This window comes from Malania oleifera, chromosome 3 (assembly GCF_029873635.1).
Source record: "Malania oleifera isolate guangnan ecotype guangnan chromosome 3, ASM2987363v1, whole genome shotgun sequence".
Lineage (NCBI taxonomy): Eukaryota > Viridiplantae > Streptophyta > Magnoliopsida > Santalales > Ximeniaceae > Malania > Malania oleifera.
The window spans coordinates 6,323,332-6,343,451 of record NC_080419.1 but is presented as its reverse complement, the minus strand read 5'-3'; the positions used below and the strand labels follow the sequence as shown (position 1 = coordinate 6,343,451).

General features: G+C 37.2%; 1 protein-coding gene across 2 annotated transcripts; it reads right to left on the bottom strand.

Moving 5' to 3' along the window:
- Positions 1 to 1,518: 1,518 nt before the first annotated feature.
- LOC131152265 (calmodulin calcium-dependent NAD kinase) lies at positions 1,519 to 19,989 on the bottom strand. Of its 2 annotated transcripts, none has more exons than XM_058104037.1 (9): positions 19,854 to 19,989; positions 19,527 to 19,745; positions 19,105 to 19,334; positions 18,905 to 18,966; positions 11,262 to 11,492; positions 7,684 to 7,813; positions 2,538 to 2,854; positions 2,160 to 2,304; positions 1,519 to 1,985 (listed from the first exon to the last, which is right to left on the bottom strand). In XM_058104037.1, the coding sequence occupies exons 1-9, from the start codon at positions 19,864 to 19,866 to the stop codon at positions 1,734 to 1,736; spliced, it is 1,599 nt and encodes a 532-aa protein (XP_057960020.1). In that variant the 5' UTR covers positions 19,867 to 19,989; the 3' UTR covers positions 1,519 to 1,733. The 2 variants fall into 2 exon arrangements, with proteins under 2 accessions (XP_057960020.1, XP_057960018.1); XM_058104035.1 differs by having other exon boundaries at positions 11,262 to 11,531; positions 19,854 to 19,982.
- Positions 19,990 to 20,120: the final 131 nt, after the last annotated feature.

The following is a 20,120-nucleotide window of genomic DNA, read 5'->3' as shown; positions in this document are numbered from 1 at the left end:
TTGAAATCACTTGAAATTCTTTGAAAATGCTCGAAGTTTGATTGGAAAAATTTTGTTTTTGTTTTGAAACTCCGGCTTTCCAATGAATCCCTTGCAAAGTAGAGATTTGAAAATAAGTTTAAGTTTGGAGATGCAACATTTTTTCATTCCCAAGCCATTTTATAGGTGATTATTTTGAAAAATGTCAGTTACTAGCTTAAAGTTTGAAGAAAAAAAAGGTGAATTTTTGGTAAGAAAATGGCAAACCTGTCTTGAAAACTTAATTTTTTTTTGTAAACTTAAAGATTCTAGAGAATGCTCAAAAGCCACATCATGGAAATTCACTTCATGATTTTAGTTTGAAAGCTCAAAAACACTCGAAATCCTTTGAAAACTCCTTTTGAGATGGAAATTTGATTTTTTTTTTAAATGGAAAAACCATGTAATCACAACATGAAATCTGCATTTAGACTTGACATATGCTCTAGAGAGTGTTTAGACCCATAAACATCATTAAAAACCCAAGAAAGTTTAGAAAAAAATGGCAAAATAAATGACCTCTAGACAGGTAGGTTGATTGCCCGTAGAGGCCGGTCAATTGTCGATTTGTAGCCAATTACTTTATAAAAGCCCAAGGTGCCAATAGATTGTGTTTGCGAGCTCGTTGACTGTCTGCATCTCCTCTAGAAAAAGCAAGTTTTGAAACAAAAATGAGTGATTCTTTTGCAAATGGATCCTATATGACATTTTACATCAAGCTTGGAGGATTTCATGCAAAGAAAACAACAAAACCTAGCATATAATATAAATACAAGCTTTTATGTAAATTCAAAATAATACTTGAAGAAAACAAAGAAGGCAATAAGATTGACCTTATGATGATATCTCAGAAATATGCAAGTGGAGATAGTATCTTTCTAATGCACACCCTAAAAACCAATGAAAAGAAGAGTGATTAAATGAAAACTCCTCCAAACTCCCAAAGAAAAATGAACTCTATTCTTGAGTGCCAAAGGCACTTGAACCCCTTGGATCCTTGTAAAACACACCTTGCCTTCACTTGAACATGTCCAAAAAAGTGTCTCAAGTGATCTATTTGTCGACAAACCAAAAGGTGGAGGGAAATAACACTTTGAATTTGAATTTCACAAATTTAAATTTAAACCAATAGCCACCAATCACTAACTACCAATTGCCCTGATCGTTGCCTAACATGCGCAACTTCTAGGACTCTTGGTATGTCCAAATCCATAAGCTAATCAAATGAAAACAACTCAAAAATTTTAAAATTCACTGGACTGATCGACCACCTATAGAGGGTCGATCAACCGCTATTGAGTAATGTCAAATCATAGAAGGGAAATAGGGCTGGTTGATCACTAGTAAGTGGCTAATTGACCGCAATATTTACTCTGTGAATTTTAACTCAATTAGTACATCTATAATCTTGCTAATTAGGTTTTAAAATCCTTTTTATTTTATTTTTGTAAAAATATTACCAAAACCAAAACCAAGTCAAATTGAAAATAGCTTCAAAAGTTTGAACCGAACCATTTGAAATTTTGAATTGAATCGTTTGGACGATTTAGCGTTGGTGGCCCATTTGTGCAGTAATCTGATTAAAGCCATTGGGCCGAGCCCAGACAAACATGAAAAAGCTGTGAACTGCCCATTTCGTATCACACCAAACCGACTCATTTACATTCATGGTGTATTGGGCTGTGAAAGGGTCTCGGCCCATTGGTGACTAGATCCTAAATGGGCTTTTCTGCCAGCGAGTTCTCGATTTTCTGAATGCAAGTCTTCAGCTCCAGTTGGAGGGTTGGCCTTGTGTCCGACAAAACGACGTCTTTCCAGACCGACCCGGGCTGGAAAATCGGGTTCGGGTGCCCATAAAGCTCGTATATGGACTCGGCATCCTCGTTCAAGCTGCTCACCATTTTCAAGCACTTGATTTCTTCTGGGTCAACCAGCAGACTGTTCTCCCCGTCTTTCCATGCTATCAACTGCATATAAAAAGTAATTAATTAATTGAAATTCTCCATTACTATACTCCATATTTGATTAGTGTTAAAATTAGTTATGATGGTTGTTAGTTGGTTAATATTAAACTCAAGCCTTATTTAGTTATAAAAAAAAAAAAAAAAAAAAAAAAAGAGAAGTTGATGAAGCAGGCGTACCGTGGGAGGTCCGGCGACGGCGTTGGTGCAATAAAGCCTAGCATTGTCAACAAGTTGGCAGTACCTAGGAAATGCGTCGGCAAATCTCTTGTGGGATTTCAGTTGTGAGTTCACCCTCACAGCCCTTCCCACCATTATAGCTCTCCTGCGTTATTTCCCACCAACCCCCATCAAAAAAAGAAAATAAAACTAAAAATAACACTATCATTTTATGTGCTTGTATCATTAAGTGGTGACGAGAAGTCCGGTGAAGGTTATTAAAACTAGCTACAAGCACACAATCGGTAAGTCCTTAAACTATATCTATTAAGATTAAGTGCAGAGCAGTAATGGAGAAGAAATTTTTAATTGAAAATTACCTCCTCCTTCTTGAATTACCTGATGCCTCTAGCAACAGCGAGATAAGCATCGCACACAACTCCAACTAGCTCAATTCTATAGGGTTTTTTGACTTGAGGCGTGTCTTCTTCCTCTGTGAGTTGCTCCCAGTAATTCTCGGTGAGAGTTCCATCGTCAGGGGAGAGCTTGTAGCCAGCACCCATGCGGTAGCGACGCCTATGAACATTGCGGGCCATGGCTATGGTTTGCTCTACAAATGGCTCCCACGACAGAGTGCCATCCATGATCACATCCCTCCCTTCATTCAACGCAGTTACCAGCAATGACGATGCTGCATCTGTGGAGGATTGGTGCACCTATTTTTTGGATATTTTTTAGGTCCGGCATTAGTTAATTGAACCTCTGTTCCTGGAAATTAAAGAGGGGAACGACTGCTCTGCTTTTCCCGTGCATGTACCTATGATAATTTCTTACGTGTCTCACGTTGAAGCCACATGCATATGAACACGTACAGGGGTCGGTTCCCGTATAATTTCTCATTCTATCCACAAAAATTGCTGAATAAAACAAAAAAATGTTATCGTAATTTGATTAGGAATTATAATTTTTTTAATGATCGAGCCTCTAATAAGTTTATGAGGAAATTAGTTTATGTTTGATTGGCAGTGGGTATCTATAATAATTGAACAGCAGCATTTGCGGAATTGCAGGGCCATGTTATTCAGCCTTTTTCCCACATAGGAAACGATACGTGTGACTGGTTGGCCAAAAATTTTAACTTGGGAATGATCGATGTGATAAAGGGCAATGTTAGGGTGTGACTGGTATTGGAGTCGGCAGCCGCACTACCCAGTCGCAATCGTTGACTCTGTAAATCGACGGCTATCAAATAGCTGCCTACCATGTTGAATTTGTAGCTACCTTGAATGACTTCCCCCCTCCCATATGTGTATATATATATATATGATGTGTGTGAGTGACTAGTGTGTGGGCAGAGAGCTGTGCGCGTTGTAAGAGGTGTGATGTGTTGTGTGAGGCAGAGTTAATCTTTGTAGAGAGAGAGAGAGGAGTCGAGGGCAATAGCCTTCTCCTCCTCCTTGTAATTCTCCAGGTCATAGTGGATTGTGTGTGCTCCCGTGGATGTAGGTCACAGTCCTCCTCCGCCTTGTAATTCTCCAGGTCATAGTGGATTATGTGTGCTTCCGTGGATGTAGGTCATAGTGGACCGAACCACTAAATCTGGTCTTGCATTATTGTTTGCATATTTTTTTTGTGCGATTGTTGCTCGTAGATCACTTCCCAACAAATGGTATCAGAGTTAGGTTGGAACAAAATCGTCAAATTAGAGCAAAATTCCCAAATTGGAGCCTCTGTCCAGTAGCTCAAAAATCAGTTTTGAGACCACCATCGCGTTCCTTTTGTTGAGCTGAAGCTAATGGTGGTAACCGAAGCACGAACAGAGCTCGAATGGAGTTTAGAGGGCGCTGCACGCGCTCACACGTGCCAACGACAAAAAGACCGTGTCGCCATGCTTCCACATGCCCCACCACGCGTTGGTTGATGATTGGAAGGTGCGCTCACACGCTCTCACGCGTTGGCAAAGGAACGAGAGGTGCGCTTACGTGCTCCTACGCGCTGACGCATGACGATGAGCTTCCCGAGGTTGAAGACGCCGACGTCAGCGCCATATCAGCACTGAGTTCGTAGACATGTCAGTGGGTCTACGACCACGTAGCGCTACGTCAGCACTAAGTCGATTGCACAGTCAGTAGGGGACCCCACACCGCGTCAGCAGCCGGAGTACCACGTCAACTGTTGCGTCAGTAGCTGGGACCCACGGTGGGCCCCGGGCCATGTCAGTAGATTGCGTGAAGTAACAACATCAGGAATATTCCGTTAAAGGAGGGAATATTCCGTTAAGATTGACGGATAGTTGACTGGTGTTTGACTGGTTTGATATGAAGTTTGACTAGGCTTTTTGGAGCCATTTCGGGTCGATTTTTCGAACGACTTGAACCATTTTTATGGTTTTTGGCCATTCTGGAGCCGTTGGCGGTGTGCATTTTGTGAGATTCAAAGCTAAATGATAGGTTTCGGTACTTCAAAATTTGAGGTGAAGAAGTTTGATGGGCGGAACAACTTCAGTTTGTGTCAGAGCACGGTGAAAGATATTTTGGTTCAACAAGGCTTGGTCAAATTGTTGATTGGCAAGAAGTCATATGATATCAAAGATGATGATTGGACCAAATTAGAGATGAAGATGGTCAGCATAATCCTATTGTATCTGATAATGAAGTCAAATATTCGGTGTTAAACGAAACTTCACTAATGGAGCTCTGGAAAAAATTGGAGCAAAGATATATGTTGAAGTCCGTTACCAATAAGTTGTTTATGAAGAAGAAACTTTATCAACTCTGAATGAATGAGGGAAGTAGTATTTTTGATCACATAAATAATTACAATAAGATTTTGACCCAATTGTTGAGCCTTAGTGTAAAAATTGATGAAGAGGATAAAGTGCTTCTACTTTTGTTGTCTCTACCAGCTTCATTTGATGGTCTGGTAACTGCATTGCTCATGGGGAAGGATACCTTGAAGTTGGATGATGTGATGTCATCACTTCAAGATTCTGATACGTTAAGAAAGCCGGTTATGACTTCTCATGAGCAAGCTTTGGTGGCCAATAGTGAGAGGCAAGGAAGAAACAAAGATCGAAAACTCGAAGGTAAACAATGGGTTCAAAATCAAAAGGACGAGATACGAGCGAGGTTGTATGCTATTGGTGGGATAAAAAGGGCCACTTCAAGAGGGACTGTGAAGATTGAAAACGATACGAAGAAGAAAATAAGACATGGGATGGTGTCAATGTATTGGAGCATGCCACATGGTATGACGATGATGAGGTCCTTGTAACGGCAAGCAGCTTACATCAAAAAATCAATCGAAGAAATGTGCAGTCGATACTACAAGAAGTATGACCATATAAAGAGAGAGTGCCGAAAATTGATGAGAAAGAACATGAATGCTCATGGCAGTCCAAACTATGATGGATAAGTTTTGGACTCTGGGAGTTAAGTTAATGTTTGTTTTAAGAAAGAATTTTTCCATTCTTTCAAAGAAATTCGCGGTACGGTATCACTCGGTGATGAGTTTTGACGCGATGTCAGAGGGATTGGATCTGTGAAGTCGAAGACTTCTGTTGGAGCGGTACGTATTTTGGATGACGTAAACTTTGCTCCAAGGATGTGAAGAAATTTGATCTCCCTTAGTTAGTTGGATTCTAAGGGTTGCCAAATCTCTGTCGCAGGTGGAGCTATGGAGGTGACCCAACGTGACTCAATGATATTTACTGGGAAGGAGTATCGTGAGTTGTATTAGTTGATGGGAACCATAGTGGTTGGTGGTTTGACCTCAGATGATGATAGCGACACGTCGTCAGAAACGAACAAATGATTTCGGTTTGCTGATGAAGAAGACGGTACTCTTTGCATGGTTCAGATGTTTGAACCAAGCTATGAAGATTTGCCTTGATCAAGTTCGTATCAAGGTGGAGCTATAAACTTGGGAGTTAATATTCGCCAAGGTGGAAATTGTTAGGGTGTGGCTCGTATTGGAGTCGGTAGCCGCACCACCTAGCCATAATCGTTGACGCTGGAAACCGACAGTCACTAAACAGTTGCCTACCATGTTGAATTTGCAGCCACCTTGTATGATTTTCCCCCCTCCCATATGTGTATATATATGTGATGTATGTGAGTGGCAAGCGTGTGGGTTGAGAGTTGTGTGTGTTGTAAGAGGTGTGGTGTGCTGTGTGAGGCAGAGTTAATCTTTGTAGAGAGAGAGAGAGAGAGAGTGGAGGGCAGTAGCCTCCTCCTTCTCCTTGTAATTCTCTAGGTTATAGTGGATTGCATGTGCTCCCATGGACGTAGGTCACTGTGGACCGAACCACGTAAATATGGTCTTGTATTATTGTTTTGCATATTTTGCTTGTGTGATTGTTGCTCGTAGATCCATCCCCAACAAACAGCAACCCCAATTAGATCGAGTCCTAGAAGGTGAAAATGTTGAATATGGATGAAGAGTGAGATGTGTAGAATGGTGAAGCACCCATTAAAATATTGTCATGCTTGACCATTTACTCATTAAGATAGAGTAGATTGTTGATGCATAAATTAAGAGAAAAATACTTGATTTCATATATTATTAACATTTATTTTTTTAAATTTAATCTTATTAGAATAAAATTTTATTTTTAATAGTATTTGATATATATATATATATATATATATATATATATCTAATGTAATAGAAAATAATTTTTTTTCTTCTTATTTTCATTTTTTTCCAGACAAAATTCATAAATGTAGAGTGACCCTAAGAAAATTTGCATGAACATGTCAGAGTGTAATGGTCTTGACCCAACTTTGGTGAGATATTGTCCGCTTTGGCCCATTGGCCCCACGAGTTTGTCTTATAAAATGCGTTTCACCTAGTTGGAACCCAAACCCTCTTTATAAGCTTAAAATCTCCCTAATACACGTCCAATGTAGGTTTGTGGTGACTCTCTTGTTTGATTTCTGACCTTTTCGTCAACATGATTTCCTTAGTACACATCCGATGTAAGTTTATGGCAGACTCTTTTCTTTCTCTTCTATGTGATCTTCCTAGTACACATTCGATGTGAGATCGCGACAAACCCTCTCATCCGATCTATGACGTTCTTATCAAAGTGGATTACTCCTCTGTGTATGATTCACTCACATAATATTACCTCCAGGGCAGATTCACTCACATGATAGTACCCCCAAGGAGGCTTTGATACCAAATGTAACACCCCTGGGCCCAACTTCGGTGATATATTATCTGCTTTGATTCATTAGTTTCACATGTTTCTCCTACAAAAGGCGCCTCACTTATTTGGAATCCAAACTCTCCTTATAAGTTCAAGATCTTCCTAATATACATATGATGTGAGATCGTGACATAGAGAGGGGGGAGAAAATATGTGTTAAATTAGTTATATATACTATGACTAATATGATATCACCATGTATATATATATATATATATAAATTTAATTTAATTATTATATATATTTTAATTTAATTAAATTATTTTTACACATTATGAAATTATATTGGTCTTTGGTGTCTCCTGTAGAGAGAGAGAGAGGGAGAGAGAGTACCAATTCAGCAGTTTGGAGCATGTCTTGGTGATGACCCTTGGAGCTAAGGGCTCTGTAAATGACGTCGTTCTCTTTGAAAGCATCAGCCTCTACCACCACGGCCTTGGCAGCCGCCCCAGACCAGAATGATCTGCCAATTCCCAATTACACCCTTCTTTATTCTACATTTTCATTTTCACCCTATATAATTTAAAGATTATTCATTTTTTCATACTCCAACCGATATAGGTTATGGAAGTATGAATTTTCGATCTTAAATTTAAATTTATTTTTATTTTGATATTCATCAAAATCTATATAAATTTAAATTTAAATTTAAAATCTGAAATTTAGGCTCTAGACAGATTTGAATAACAACACATGCAAAATTATAATTATAATTGTTTCATTCATCTATTCAAATTTAAAATATGAGAAATTAGAATTTCACATGCCAATTAAATTGTTGCACATCAAGAAAATTTACGTAAATTTATTTTTAAGATTTAAAATTTAAACTGCCAAATAAAGAATTACCAAATTTAGAGTTGTGTGCACAAATGGTGGTTTATTGTATGATGGGAATGATAGAAAAGAAAGAAAGAAAGAAAAAAGATTACATGAAAGCCAATTCAATTATCCTAAAACAAATGTGTCCTATAGGACTGCAGATGAGTGCGTATTGTGTTAATTTTTTTATGACTAATTTAATTAATAATGTTGTCTTAATTGATCTATCCTAAAACTTCAAAAGTGTTAGTAATCTTTTTGCGACTATTATTAATGGTTTGTATAACCCCTTTGAATTGGTGAAGGTGGTTGTATGACAATTGATTCAGTTTAGGGGAGTTTTGTTCAACTAACTTTTAATATAAAAAATGGATGTCATAGATTGATTTTGTGAAGGATGGAAAGGAGCAAGAAATGAGAGATACATTGCTCTCTTGTGTGGTCGTGACTTTGAATGTGTATATATATGTTGATGCAATGTCCCGAAGAAAGGTCCAAAATGACGAGAAATAATATATAATAAGTTTGATGGAGTTGCCACAAACCTGTTATTTACCTAAGTGCTTAGTTTACCTAATTAATCCTTGTTGATTGGTTTACAAACTAATCCTAAGGTTAAGGAACTAGTAGCCTCGATCTGCATTTACTAGAGTTGAGATCAAGAGTTCAGTTATGCGAGAGGAAGGTACTACCACCCCCTACACACTTGTTATACAAACGGTACTTAATTAATCATGAATTATCCCTATACTGAATCTAATGGTATTTAATTAATTCCTTAAAATAAATAAATAAATATTAATTTTTTTTTGAAAAAAGAAAAAAAGGAAAAAAAAGGTGCAATTTAGGAATGTCTAAAAAGACCTCTAAAGGAGGGGATCTTATTAGATAAACCTCTCTTATAACTAATATATGTGAGGTTTGAAATACCTCTTTACCTTTTGTTTAATCATTGGGACACACATACACAAAAATAGAATATATACAAATAATAATCAAGCAAATTTATCAAATTTGATTAAAAAGAGTCTTTAAAATATTTTCATAATTTTCTAATTTTTTTTAGAATCTTCTAAAAATTTTCCAACATATTTCTAGGATTTTTAAAGACCATTTTCTTCATTTTTGGTATTTTTATTTTCCATTTTTTTGTTATCTAAGTCAAAATAACTCAATTAATATTTATTTATTTTTCTAATTTTTAAAATATGTTTTCCTAATTTTTTATGATTTTTTTTACTATTTTTCATAATTATTAAAAATTTAAAATCAATTTAAAAAAAATCAATTTTAAAATTAATTAAATTGAATTGGCGTTTTGGATGGGTTGGACTAGTTCAATCGGTCTAAACCAAGTCAACGGGTCAACTCAAGTTGACTTAGGTCAAATCGGGTTTGATCCGGTTGGGGAAGAGTGGCCATATGTCAATCAGGGTGGTGACATGTGACACTACATTTTATATATTTATTATTTTTAAATTGTTTGTAACAATGATTCACCTATCACGTGACAAGTCCTAGTTAATCCTGAGAGTTTTGACACGGATTGCTGAAGTGACAATGATTCGGCCGTTCAGAGAAAACGTAGATTAGATAGCCATAATCGTGCCACTTTGCTCCCAAACACACAGTCCTTAGCATGCTATGTGTCACTATCCGTACGGTGACACGTGACCCATTTATATATATATATATATATATATATAACCCCATTTTTTTTTCTCTATTTTCTTTTCTTCTTTTTCTCCACTTTTGCTGTCTCTCTTTTCTCCCTCTTTGCATCCTTATTTTCTCTCCCCTCACTTTCTCTCTGCTTTCTTCTCTCTGCACAAACCTCTCTTTCTGTCTCACTCTCTCTTTCTCTCTTCCTCCGATCTTACTTTCTTCTCTCCATTTTTCTTCTCTCCCCTTCAATCTTTCATTCTTTTCTCTGTTCTCACACTTTCTTTTTGCATTTTGCATGTTTTGATCGAAAGGAAGCATAAGCAGAGAGCTTTGGGCTCTTTGTTGTCAGATCTGAATTCAGGTTAAACACCCTGAAGATAAGTTCTCTGATTCTTTATTCTTTATTTTTTTTTTAATTTTTTTTCTCTTTTCGTTTTTGGGTTGCATTTGGTTTTGGGCCAAAGGCTAGGGACAATTGGGTTGTATTAATTGGGATAGGTTGAGTTCAGTTTGGGGAATTAGATTTGATCAATTGGGCTAGACCCAATTGGGCCGTGAGCTATTGGGCCGAACTTGGGTTATTGGACCTAGACCTAGGTCAAGCTGACCTAGGTCTTTTGGGTCAAATCTAGGAGTATCCGTGTACGGATATTTGAATTTAGGGTAATTAGGTATGAGTATTAAGATCTAGGGTAATTAGATTTAGATCAACATTCAGGTCAGTTGACTTGGACTCATGGCAAGTTGACCTGGATTGTTGGGTCAAATTTGGGTTAACACCGAAGTCTGGATATTCTAAACTAGGGTCAAATACATGAGTTTTGTTTAGTATATTATGAGAAAATTATTGATTCCTTTTCTATTTAAATTTAAACTCTAATTATAGAATTAAAATTCAGATTTTTTTTAAAAAAAATATTAAGCACAAGCCTCAAATTTTCACTTAATAATCTTTTCCTCTTTTTGCCCAAGCTTTTGGAATCCTTTTTTAATCCAATACTTTTTTTTTTTTATACTTCTACTCACTTTCCTATCACTATACCTCAAACTCTTAGCCTTTCTTTCCGCAATTCCTTTCCGCAATTCCGTTCTTCCTTTTCCCTAATTCAATTGTTAATTGCTTCCTCGTCTTTCCTTTTGTGAGCAATACCCCATAATAAAATAAAAAACATTTCCACTGCAATAACTAAAAATTGACTAAAGCAATTCTCCTCGTGATTCGTGAACGTGGCTGAAAAAATATCATTATTTTTTTTTAAAGAAGTCCCTATCTGTCACCTAACGCCACTTTACTACCATAATTTCTTCTTATTTTTTTAATTGGAAAAAATAATGCACAAGTGTAACTTGGATAATCATCATCATTATTATAATAGAGAGAGAGAGAGAGAGAGAGAGAGAGAGAGATGGGGTTAAGGTGTTACTCTTTGAGGATGTCTTTGAGGACGGTGCTCTTGCCGGCGCCCATTCCACCGCCCATGAGGAGTAGCACCGGACTTCTCTCACTGTGGGCCACCGGCGCCATCACCTCCGTACATTTTGAATGATCTCCGTTTGATGATGCCATGTTGCCGATGGCTTTCATCTCTTCCACTAGCGTCGATATCACCCTCTTCACTCTCAACTCTTTGCTTGCTTTCTCAAATCTCTGCTTCCTATATTTTACGTACGCATGTCTCAACCAAATAAAAACCCTGACCCAGCACAGATTATATCTATTTAATTAAAGTTAACCACTAGAGATAAAATATCATTTTCAACTTGTTTGACAATTGATCACCACAATCCATCATTTCTGGGGCGTGTTTGTTTCCAATACAAATAATCAAGAGCAGATATAAATCTATGTTGAAGAATGAGATTACCCATACAACTACCTTGTCTCTCCTAATTGCTTATTTGTAAATTAGTTCCTTTTCGTGAAAAAAAATATGATTAAAGTCAAGTAAAATCATAAAAAGTCAAATGTGTTATGCATATTCGACAAGATAGAAAACTTTGTAAGGTCCAGCACCACCACATTAGTGGCATAAGTCTGCTTTGACACGTGGACATGTGACCGCACATTATTTATTTAGAAATTTCCCTCGTCAATTTATCTTACATTAAGTTGAATAACATGGGTGACAAGTATGCATAGTTAATCTCAAAACCTAATGGTTTAAACTTTTAAGTAGAATAAATGAGCTCATCTCTCAAGTCTACTTGTGAGAACTTCCAACCCTTTAAAATAAATTTTGTATATAAACCATTTATTTCATATATAATTCCAACTAAAAACAATAACAAAACCAAACCTTAAGTCCCATTAGATGAGGTTAGCTATATGAATCTTTTTCCGCCAATTTATGCGATCATGAACACAGATTTAGGGTTATTAAGTCCTTACTATCTCCTTCCAAGTTATTTTAGGTCTACCCTATTCCTTTTACTGCCCCTTATAATAACTAACTCATTCTTTCTCATTGGCGCCATATATGGCTTACGTTGCAAGTGTCCATACCACCTGAGTCGGGCCGTTCCTTATCTTATCTTATCATGCTTTTTGTAATTTTTAATTTTTACTTAATTTGTTGACGCGCAGTGATTTTAATCTTTTGATCAACAAAATAAATAGTATAAAGAATATTCACAGAAAAAATGTAGACGAGAGATTTATGTGGTTCGGCAAGATTGCCTACGTCCACGGAGCGTGCACTTGGAGAAAAATCTACTATGAAATGATGGCAGTACAAAATCTGATCAGACTTTCCCCGATCCTAGATCCCCTGTACATTCCTTCATCTGTCAAACTAGTGAAGAAAAAATCTTCTTAAAGAGAAAGCCCCCTCTAGCTCTCCTTGCATAAAATGACAAGTAATACACTTTTTTTCCCTATGACTTGTAAACATATATATGACACCACACAACCGTTGGATTTAGAGATGATCCAATGGTTATGATAAAAGCCATAATAAATAAATAAATGAACATATATTTTTTTTAACAATCTCCACCTTGACTTTTAATCATAGTTAAGCACAACATTCCATCCCCACGCTCTGGGATGCTCTGTCAACAATCATAAAGAGATTACATTAACTAAGTCTAGACAGTGCTTGAACTTAGTTAATGTAATAGGCTTCGTGAACATATCTGCAGCATTTCCATCTGTGTGGATCTTCAATAACTGAAACTTACCACTTTCAATCCAACCTCTAATTGCATGGTAGCGCACGTCAATATGCTTCGTGTGAGAGTGGTAGACCTGATTCATTGCTGAGTGGATCGCACTCTGACTATCACAGAATACGTGTAACCTATCCTCCATAACACCAAGTTCCTGAATCAATCTAGTTAACCAAAAAATCTCGTTAACAGCCTTTGCCAAAGCTATGCATTCAGTTTCTATAGTAGACAAAGATATAGTAGGTTGCAACATAGCCTTCCGACTAATGGAACCACCAGCCATGGTAAAAATGAAGCCAGAAGTAGACTTCCTCTTATCCAAATCACCTCCATAATTGGAGTCCACATAACCTTGAACATTACAATTATCAGTACTTTCAATTAAGATATCATAATCAGAAGTGCCACGCAAATATATGAAAATCCATTTCACCGCATTCCAATACACTTTACCTGGATTAGCCATAGATTTGCTTACCAAACTAACTTCATATGACAAGTCTGGTCTACTATATACCATAGCATACATCAGACTCCCTACTGCACTGGCATAAGGCATACTAGCCATATCCAACTTATCCTCATCAGTAGAAGGACACAGTATAGCAGACAACTGAAAATAAGCAACTAGAGGTCCATGTACTTACTAGTTTAGCCTTATTCATATTAAACCTTTCCAACACCTTCTCAATATACTTACCCTGTGACAACCACAACTTTTTCTGTTGTCTGTCCCTCCTAATTCCCATGTCAAGGATCTTTTTAGCTACACCAAGATCCTTCATCTCAAACTCATCTTGTAACCTGGCTTTCAACACATTCAACTCATTAGTAATGTTAGAGGCAATCAACATGTCATCCACATATAGCATAAGGATCATATATACACCACTGTTAAGCAATCTGAAGTAAAAACAACTGTCATAGCTACTTCTAACATACCCAATCCTCGACATATAAGATCAAACCTCTTATACCATTGCCTAAGGGATTACTTTAAGTCATAAAGAGACCTATTTTAACTTACATACTAGGTGTTCTTTACCTTATCCCATAAATCCCTCCGGTTGCTCCATAAAGATATCTTCCTCCAACTCACCATGAAGGAAAGCTAGCTTTACATCCATCTGTTCCAGATCTAAATCATGCATGATAACCAATGCTAACAAGGATCTAATAGAAGCATACTTAACAACAGGAGAAAAGATTTCATTATAATCTATACTTTCTTCCTATTTGTATCCTTTTGTTACTAACCTGACCTTATATTTTATCCCTTCTAATTTTGAAGCAGGTTCTTTCTTTCTGAAAACCCACTTACAACCAATCAACTTCCTATCCTTGGCCTTCTGAACTAACACCCAAGTTTTATTCTTGTGAAGAGACTCTATCTCCTCAACCATGGTTCCAAGCCAACTATCTCGTTCAGAACTCTGAACTACTTCCTGAAAATTAGAAGGATTTCCACTACTAGTAATCAGAGCAAATGCAACTAAGTCCTTAAACCCATATTTGACTTGAGGCTTAACATTCCTCCTTTCTCTGCCAGTGGTTAGCCTTGTAGGCTTATGTCTAACACCTGCCTAAGAAATTTCTTGAGGAATTGTAGCTTGTCTCACTATATCCTATGCAACAGAATCAACAACAATAGTCTGAGTATTACCCATACCTAAATTCTGAATACTGTCCAGCTCCACCTTAATAAGTACTCCTGCTGAATCAAGCTCCATCTTATTATCAACATTCTCCTTCAACATGACTTCCTCATCAAAGACCACATCCCTGCTAATGACCACCTTCCGTGCCATAGGGTCCCACAACCGGAATCCTTTCACTCCTTCTTAGAAACCAAGAAATACGCACAATTTGGACTTAGAGTCCAACTTTGATCTTTCTTGTTCCTGCACATGCACATACGATGGACAACCAAATATTTTTAACATAGAGTAATCTACTGGCTTGCCTGTCCATACCTCCTCAGGAATCTTTGCATCAATAGCTGCAGAAGGAGACCTATTTACCAGGTAGCAGGCCATACTCATTGCTTCACCCTAGAATGACTTATGTAGATTAGCCTGAATCCTCATACATCTTGCCCTCTCTAGTAATGTTCTGTTCATCCTTTCAGCCACCCCATTCTGCTGTGGCCCATGTGGAACTGTATAGTGCCTAGTGATCCCCTTTTCCTTACAGAAGTCAATTAACTAGCTTTTTTTTTTGTACTCCAGTCCATTGTCAGATCTCAGAAACTTCACCTATTTCTCTGTTTGTTTCTCTACTTGAGTTTTCCATTCCTTGAACTTACTAAATACCTCACTCATGTGCTTCAAAAAATACACCTAGACTTTCTTGGAAAAAATTATCAATAAATGAGTCAAAATAAATAGCACCACTATGAGACTGTACTTGTACTGGACCCCATACATATGAATGAATGTACTCCAACACCTCCTTGCTTGTATACTTTCCTGTTCTGAAACTCATCCTGCGCTGTTTACCAAACAAACAGTATTTACATAACTTATGTTTACAACTAGAATTACCTCCCAGTAAGTTTCGCCTGTGTAGCTCCTGCAAACCACGCTCACTCATGTGACCCAGCCTCATATGCCACAGAGTAGTATCATCTGTATTTGTATCTGAAGAGGTAGTAGCTGCAGCTCCACCTGTCACTGTGCTACCCACCAGAGTGTACAAATTGTTCCTCAAATGATCCTTCATTACTACTAGTGAACCTCTAGCCACTTTTAGCACACCATCCCTAGTTGAAATAGAGAAACCATTACTGTCCAAAGAGCCCAAGAAAATCAGATTCTTTTTCAAATTTGGAACATGCCTCACATCCCTGATGGTTCTAACCACACCATCAAACATCCTAATTCTAACAGTTCTAATACCAAGAATACCACAGGAAGCATTATTACCCATCAACACAATGCCTCCAGTGATTGGTTCATAAGAGTCAAACTAGTCCCTATATAGACACATATGATATGAGCACGTCGAATCCAAAGTCCTGGTTTCAGCTAAGTAACTGGAACCTGTAGTAACAACCAAAAGATCCCCATCAAAAACTGATGAACTGCTCTCTACTACAGTAGCCTGCTCAGTCTTCTTCCTATTCTTTTTCTTTAAATCTATTTTCCTCCTTAGACAGTCATTCTTCATATGCCCTTCTTCCCCACAATAAAAACAACCACTCCTTTAGTCCCCATTCTTACCCCTGGACTTGGATCGAGATTTCCCTCGATTCCAATTACCCTTACTAGAACTCCTGCCTCGCTGTTGGCTAGACTCACCCTTAGCCACTAACCCTTCTCCATATTTTGGATAATCTGGTTTGTGAAAATTCTCACTCTCCAAAATGGCAGTAGTCACCTCATCAACTGTAAGAGTCTTCCTACCTAATAGTAGTGTGGTTTTCAAAGTATCAAGTGAATTGGGAAGCGAATACAACAAAATCAGTGTTTTATCTTTTTTATCAATTTTTACCTCAATACTTAGCAACTGCATGATTATTTTATTGAAATAATTGAGGTGACCTTTGACTTCTATGCCCTTAGTCATCCTCAACTGATACAGCTATTTTTTCAAATACAGTCTATTAATAAAGGACCTGGACATATAAATATTCTCCAATTTTTTCCAAAACTTAGCTCGTGATGTGTCATTTAACACACTGTATTTAATTTAAGCGAATGGTACTTACCGCTTTCATTTCTAGCTCCTCTCACTAATCATCTGACATGGTCTCTAGCTTCTTGTCTTTCCCATACAGTGCCTTAATTAGTCCCTATTGGACCAACACATCCTTCACAGTGCTCTACCACAAACTGAAATTATTTTTTCCATTAAAGGGCTCCACCTTGAACTTGGTCTTTGAAGTACTCGCCATTTAATTTTTTTTTCTTTCTCCTCTGACGTCAACACTTGTTAGGATGACATCAGCGTGACGTCAGCGCTCCATGGGGAGGATCCACGCCTCAACCCAACTCGTTCCGCTCGACCTGGATCCCTGATCTACTGCACGTGCGACTCGCACGTGTTCTAGCTGTCCCAAATGTTGACCTGCGCCTTGACTTGATGGGTTCTGCTTGGATCTGACCTGCAACCCAGTCTCTTGACCAGTGTGTTAACCCGTTGCGTTCTGTTCTCAACTCGATTCTGAATCTGGGTCTGTTACCCAATTCTGGCACTATTCATCATGTTCTTCATTCGTGAAATTTTGTTTCTTCTTATGAATTTTTTTTTCACACCTTTAATTGAAAAATGATCCTCCTTCAATTGAAAAAATTTCGGAATAATTTTTCGGCACTTGATTTGAATCCGCGTATCTCAATTTGATTTTTCAATTGAAAAATTTTAGAATAATTTTCCGGCACCTAATCTGAATCCGAATAACTCAATCCGATTTAAATGAACCGCTCTAATCTTGAGCATTCCTGCGGAAAAACTACAAATCCAAAAAAATTTCTTTCGATTTGATATGATCTATCAGATTTGCACCAAATTGAAACCGTTCTTTGATACTACTTGTTGATGCGCAACGATTTTAATCTTTCGATCAACAAAATAAATAGTACAAAGAACATTCAAAGTAAAAATGTAGATGAGAAATTTTACGTGGTTTGGCAAGATTGCCTACGTCCACGGAGCGTGCACTTAGAGAAAAATCCACTATGAAACGATGACAGTATAAGATTTGATCAGACTCTCCCCGATCCAAATCCCCTGCACACCCCTTCACCTCTCAAATCAGTAAAGAAAAAATTTTCCTAGAGAGAAAGCCGCTCTGGCTATTCTTGCACAAAATGACAAACAATACACTTTATTTTTCCATAACTTACAAACATATATATGACACCACACAACTATTAGATTTAGAAATGATCTAATGGTTGTGATAAAAGCCACAATAAATAAATAAATAAAATATTTTTTAACATAATTTTTTATTTTAAAATTTTACTTCTAGTTTTTTTTTTCCATAATTTTTAGTAGTGACAAAAACGAACGACAAAAACATGTGATAATATAGAACCATTCAAAATTTTGTAACTCGGCTTTTCTTGTAAAAGTAAAACTGTAAAAGCTGACATGAAATCAATAATTTTGGGGACTCGTACGTCTAAAAAGAAGGAAGCGCCATATTCATTGCTCTGCTATGAACTCTGATCTTTGCTCTTTTTAGTTCACTTCATTATTTTGTCGCTTTATTTCTCTTTTCTTTTTAAAAATTGTTTTCTAGATTGAAACTAGGGTGAGCATAATTCGGTGAAAACCGAATTAATCGGCCAAAATTGGCCTGTTCGATTCAGGTAAAAATTCCGGTTCGGTTATAATACTACAAAATTTCGGTTAATCGATTTCGGTTCGGTTAAGGGTAAAAAAAGTTTCGGTTAACCGATTAACCGAATTACTAATTAATTAGATTTTAAATACAATTTATGAATATAAATTTTGCTTATGCAAGTGAATTAAGAAGTTTAATTAACCTATTTGGATTCTTTGTTCTATGGTAAAATATTATTTTCATTAATATAATTAATAAATAAGGTATTTAATTAAGCTGGATTTGGTTTTTAAAAAAATTTATAATTGTATTATATTTCTAGCAATTAATTTTAAATGATTTCGGTTAAAATCGGTTAACCAAATTACCCGAATGGGCAATTCGGTCGGGGTCGTTCGGTGTCCTTCGTCAATTCGGTCGGTTCTGTTAATGGTATTATTTAACCGAATTTAATCGAACCGACCGTTTGCTCACCCCTATTGAAAACATATTGATTGATTACTTTTATGTATTCGATTTCATATAAGCCAATAAACGAGTCAATCCGGACCAATGCACTTAAATTCTAATGAGTGACTGTATAAAATAAAACAAAATCATGTGCACCTTGTAGCTGCCATCACCAAATCCTTGAGTTTTGTCTTCCGCTCAGAATCAACACTCAGAACCTGCAACAAAAAGCAGAAAAAAAAAAAAAAACAAACCAAAAAGTGGGTCGCCTTTGGAAGCGTTCGCCGGTATCCAAAGCTTAAATATTTAAGCAAAAATTAATTTAATTAATTAATTAATTAATTAAATTAATATACCTGGGAAATGAGGAGAGAAGCATGCGTCCAGTGAAATGCGAAGTAGGAAAGGATGCATCTGTCCAATTCCTCCACCAGCTTCACGCATACCAAATCTGCATCTCCCTCATCTTTACCAAACAACTCGTGTATGCAATCTTCCCACCCTTTTGATTTTCTCAAATAATCATTTGCTAACTTGCACAAATGGGGACACTCCTTATTCGGATCTTCAAATCCCATCTGCCTTGCTGCACCGCTTACGCATATTCCGCATCAGATCCACAAACAGTATAACCAAAGAAAAAATCCACGAGAAGAAAAGAAAAGGAAAGAAAAGAAAAGAAAGGAAAACTTACATATGAGTAATCAAATTAGCTAATTATTTAGTATGTGTATGGTGTATACATTTTAAAGATTTTGTATTTACGAATTTTACGTACCGACATAATGTGAGAAGCGTTCGAATTTTCCGGCGCGGCCGGACTCTGTTCTGTCTAAGCGCGGGGGGATGGTATTATTTTGATCATCTCTTGATGAATAATGCTGCTGGTTTGAGTTTCGCCGGCGGCGGTAGTAGTTGTAGAGCGCTGCGGCGGCGCCCATGACTCCGATGTTGGAGGCCGCCAACGTATGTGCTGCTATCATTCTGCCATACTCATCTGATCCAATTAACAACTTCAGATTAATTAACAGAGAGAGAGAGAGAGAGAGAGAGAGAGAGAGAGAGAGAGAGAGAGAGAGAGACTGACAGGGATTGTGTTTTTTACCTTTCTGGTGCATGGTAATTAATCTGAGGTTCAGAAGAAGATGAGTGATGAGAATTGAACGAGATGGAGTTTGTGTTGAAGAATGTGAAGTGATCAGAGTGCGAGAGGTTGACGATTAGAGGAAGGAAGTGGGTCCAGAACTAATTGATGCAATTGTCATTTTATATATATGTTATCAGTCAATGGTCTTTTGTCTTACTTCAGAGTGCAGATCGAGTTGTCACGCCCTTTCAAATAAAAAATCACTAAAAGAAAAACTCTTACCTA

Coding starts and splice junctions, on each gene's coding strand:
- LOC131152265 (XM_058104035.1), bottom strand. Junction 2,855..7,683: donor TGCTCCAAACTGCTGAATTG/GTACTCTCTCTC, acceptor TCCAAAAAATAG/GTGCACCAATCCTCCACAGA. Junction 1,986..2,159: donor CCGTCGCCGGACCTCCCACG/GTACGCCTGCTT, acceptor TTTTATATGCAG/TTGATAGCATGGAAAGACGG.